The sequence below is a fragment of the Anas platyrhynchos genome, chromosome 9 (genome assembly GCF_047663525.1).
Source record: "Anas platyrhynchos isolate ZD024472 breed Pekin duck chromosome 9, IASCAAS_PekinDuck_T2T, whole genome shotgun sequence".
Taxonomy (NCBI): Eukaryota; Metazoa; Chordata; class Aves; order Anseriformes; family Anatidae; genus Anas; species Anas platyrhynchos.
This window is the reverse complement of record NC_092595.1, coordinates 14907916-14911784: the sequence shown is the minus strand read 5'-3', so window position 1 is coordinate 14911784 and position 3869 is coordinate 14907916. Positions and strand designations below refer to the sequence as shown.

The window sequence follows — 3869 nt, the reverse complement described above, 5'->3', positions numbered from 1 at the left end:
ATGGCTGCTGGAGAGGAGGAGAAGGCCCCTGAGGCACAGGAGGACGGTGAGAGCAGATGCCCCAGCAGCTCCCTGGAGGTGGAGGGCCCTGAGCACCCCCTGGGGCTGTGCAGAGCCGCTTGGGCTGTGGACACCCGGGGACGCCCTGCCAGGAGCCCCCGAGCAGGCCCTTGCGGGCGTCCCTCGGGGACGCCTGCCAGGTGCTCAGTGGGGGGATGCTCTCATCCATGGCTGCCGCCCTGCCTCCCCCAGAGTGCGTGCTGTGCCACTGCTCGGACACCAGCTTGGATGGCTGCGGGCCGATGTTGAAGGTGGACGGGGTCTGCGCCCACGTGCACTGCCTGGTGAGCTCCCCGCGGCTGCCCGCGCCTTTCCCCGACCCCTTGCCTGGCACCTGGAGCCCACAGGACTGTGTCATCCCCAGCGCGCTGCTCGCTGGCTGTCACCTCCTCCTGCTGCGCTGCCAGCACAGCCTCCCCACCATGGTCCCTATGTCCTTGCCCTGAGCAGCTGCGGGGCTTTGCTGTCTTCCAGTATCCAGCCCAGGGCCTGTACCAGCGAGGCCCTGAAGGGGAAGGAATCTTGGGATTCCGCTGCGCGGATATCAGGCGGGTAGCGGGTCGGGCAGCTCGCAAGGTGAGGGCTTTTTTGGAGCAGACGAGGCTTGTGGCAGCTGAGCCCAAGCCCTGGCAAAGAAATCCTCGAGGCTCTGGACAAGCTCTGGGCAAGTCCCAGTGGCCCCGGCCACGTCCCTGACGGGGCTGCTGTGCTCTTTGCAGCGCTGCTGCGTCTGCCGCAAGAAGGGGGCCACCGTCGCCTGCCGGCAGAAGCGGTGCTCGCGCCGCTTCCACCTTCCCTGCAGCTCCCAGCGGGGCTGCATCTCGCAGTTCTTTGGGAAGTACAGGTACGAGCTGCCCTAGCTTGGGCTGCAGCCCCCTCAGCCTGCGCCCTGCAGGCAGAGTCCCCGGTGTGGCATGTGTGGTCCCTGGCCTCACTCAACTCTTCCGTCCTCACGCAGCTCCTTCTGCTGGGAGCACCGCCCGCAGCAGACCGTGGAGACACTGCAGGAGGGGCACACCACGTGCATCATCTGCATGGAGGTGGTGGAGGACAGCCTGTCCTACACCACCATGGTGTGCCCCTCCTGCAAGCACGCCTGGTTCCACCGGGGCTGCATCCAGGTAGGAGGCCCTTCCCTCTGCCAGCCCGCAGGGACACCATGCGCCCGCAGCGGCGTCCTGCTCACACGGGGAGTCTCTCTTCCACAGGGACAGGCGCTTCGGACGGGCCTCAGGCACTTTGCGTGCCCCCACTGCCGGGACTGGGAGCGCTTTGTCCCTGAGATGCTTCAGATGGGAATCTGCGTGCCCAACAAGTGCGTTCCTTCCTTCCTTCCTTCCTTCCTTCCCACCCCACTCAAGGCAGGAGAGGGCACAGCCCCAGGCCCTAATCCCTCCAGGCAGACTGTCCCCAACAAAAGGGGCTGCCTGCCTGGGGGACAGGAGGACGCTGGCCTGCTGCCAGGGATGCCCCTGAGCCCTGTCCCAGCATCAGCACTGACACTTGCTGAGTGCCCCATGAGCTCGTGACCTTTCTTTCCTACTTTCTCTTGAAGAAAGCCGGCTTGGGAGCAGGAGGAGGAGCTGGCACTGCCACAGCTGCATGGCCGCTGCGATGCCAGGCAGTGCCTGTACAGGGGAGGCCGGGAGCAGTGGCAAGAGGAAGGGTGAGCATCCACAGCAGCAGCTCCCCGGCTGCTGGGGGCTGTGAGCCACATCTCCAGCAAGCCGTGCAGTGGCTGCTGGGGCTCTGCCCAGGCACCTTCCCCTCTGCTGGGGCGCCATGAGCAATGGTTCTGGAGCCCTGGGGGCCTTTGTGGCGCCACTGCCTGCTGGGCTCTGCGTGCTCACCAGCACAACTTCTTCCCCAGGCCCTGGCAGCTCCTGCTCTGCTCCTCCTGTGCCGCCAGCGGGACCCACCGCCGCTGCTCCGGCCTTGCGGACACCACCCAGCAGTGGGAGTGCGCTGGCTGCGCTGGCCCGGGCACTGGCACTGGTAAGGGGCACGGCGCGCTCAGGCTCGGGGCGGCAGAGCCCTCCATGCCCTCTCAGGGAAGGACCGCAAAGCTGGGGCCTCTGCAGGCCAGGCAGGGTGGGCAGATCTGCTGACCTTCCTGCCTCCCCTTGCAGCTCCCAGCTCCTCTCCCTCACCACCGGAGAGGAGAGCCGGCCGTGGCAGGGTGCTGCCCCAGCGCCACAGCCCCTACAGCCGGCCACAGCCCTGAGCCTGCAGGCACGCCTGGTTCCACCGGGGCTGCATCCAGGTAGGAGGCCCTTCCCTCTGCCAGCCCGCAGGGACACCATGCACCCAAGCAGCGTCCTGCTCACACGGGGAGTCTCCCTTCCACAGGGACAGGCACTTCGGGCCCTTGCTCTGCTTCTCCTGTGCCGCCAGCGGGACCCACCGCCGCTGCTCCGGCCTTGGGGACACCACCCAGCAGTGGGAGTGCGCTGGCTGCGCTGGCCCCGGCACTGGTAAGGGACATGGGGTGCTCAGGCTCGGGGTGGCAGAGCCCTCCGTGCCCTCTGCAGGCCAGGCAGGGTGGGCATATCCGCTGACCTTCCTGCCTCCCCTTGCAGCTCCCAGCTCCTCTCCCTCACCACCCGAGAGGAGAGCCGGCCGTGGCAGGGTGCTGCCCCAGCGCCACAGCCCCTACAGTCGGCCACAGCCCTGATCCCGGCCTGGGGACAGAAGATCCATCCTGGTGTCCCGCTGCCAGACAGGGTCAGGCTGTGCACTTGCGGGCGTCCTTCACGGAGAGGACCTCAAGGAGGTGATCAGTGGGGGAATGCTCGCACCCAAAGGCAGTCGAGGGGTGGCACTCAGCTCCTGCTGAGATGAGGGGATGGAGCTGAGACAGGGCAAAGGAGCTGGGACTTGCCGAGGAGGAAGAGTGATGTAGCCAGGATAAGAGAGAGAGGCGAGACCAAGCCTGGAACTGAATGGGGAGATGGAGCTGGGTCTCCGGGACAGAAATGGGCCTGGGTGATGGAGCCAGGACAGAGATGGAATTGGGATGGAGGGACAGAGTCACGCTGGTAGGGAGAGAGCTTCAGCAGGAAACAGTTCTTTGGGGAGTACAGGTACGAGCTGCCCTACGTTGGGCTGCAGCCCCCTCTGCCTCCGCCCTGCAGGCAGAGTCCCCAGTGTGGCACGCGTGCCCCAGGGCCCAGCAGGGAAGGGCAGAGCCCCAGCCAGGACATGTGGGGAAATGTTGGGTGGGGAGCTGGTTTGGGGAGGAAAGGGCTGACAGGGGGGGCCTCGTATGCCCCTGGGGAGGTGGTGTCCTCTCCAGGCTCTGGCCAGAGCTGTGCAGGGCCTCTGGCAGTGCCTGGCCTCACTCAACTCTTCCATTCTCACCCAGCTCCTTCTGCTGGGAGCACCACCCACAGCAGAGCGTGGAGACGCTGCAGGAGGGGCACACCACGTGCATCATCTGCATGGAGGTGGTGGAGGACAGCCTCTCCTACACCACCATGGTGTGCCCCTCCTGCAAGCACGCCTGGTTCCACCGGGGCTGCATCCAGGTAGGAGGCCCTTCCCTCTGCCAGCCCGCAGGGACACCATGTGCCCAAGCAGCGTCCTGCTCACACGGGGAGTCTCCCTTCCACAGGGACAGGCACTTCGGGCACTTGCTCTGCTCCTCCTGTGCCGCCAGCGGGACCCACCGCCGCTGCTCCGGCCTTGGGGACACCATCCAGCAGTGGGAGTGCGCTGGCTGCGCTGGCCCAGGCACTGGTAAGGGGCACGGCGTGCTCAGGCTCGGGGTGGCAGAGCCCTCCGGGCCCTCTGCAGGCCAGGCAGGGTGG

General features: G+C 66.7%; 1 protein-coding gene across 1 annotated transcript; it reads left to right on the top strand.

Moving 5' to 3' along the window:
- On the top strand, window positions 1–2323 carry LOC113844434 (PHD finger protein 7-like). The gene is made up of 7 exons (XM_072042542.1): window positions 1–46; window positions 736–904; window positions 1019–1181; window positions 1269–1375; window positions 1616–1726; window positions 1931–2055; window positions 2190–2323. Exons 1-7 carry the CDS (start codon window positions 1–3, stop codon window positions 2282–2284), a joined length of 816 nt encoding a protein of 271 aa, XP_071898643.1. The 3' UTR covers window positions 2285–2323.
- Window positions 2324–3869: the final 1546 nt, after the last annotated feature.

What these genes read in the sequence shown, in the direction of transcription:
- LOC113844434 (XM_072042542.1), top strand. Translation starts at nt 1, where the DNA reads ATGGCTGCTGGAGAGGAGGAGAAGGCCCCTGAGGCACAGGAGGACG. An exon ending in TCCACCGGGGCTGCATCCAG is followed by an intron (nt 1,182 to 1,268) that starts GTAGGAGGCCCT and finishes TCTCTTCCACAG; the next exon opens with GGACAGGCGCTTCGGACGGG. An exon ending in GGAATCTGCGTGCCCAACAA is followed by an intron (nt 1,376 to 1,615) that starts GTGCGTTCCTTC and finishes TTTCTCTTGAAG; the next exon opens with AAAGCCGGCTTGGGAGCAGG.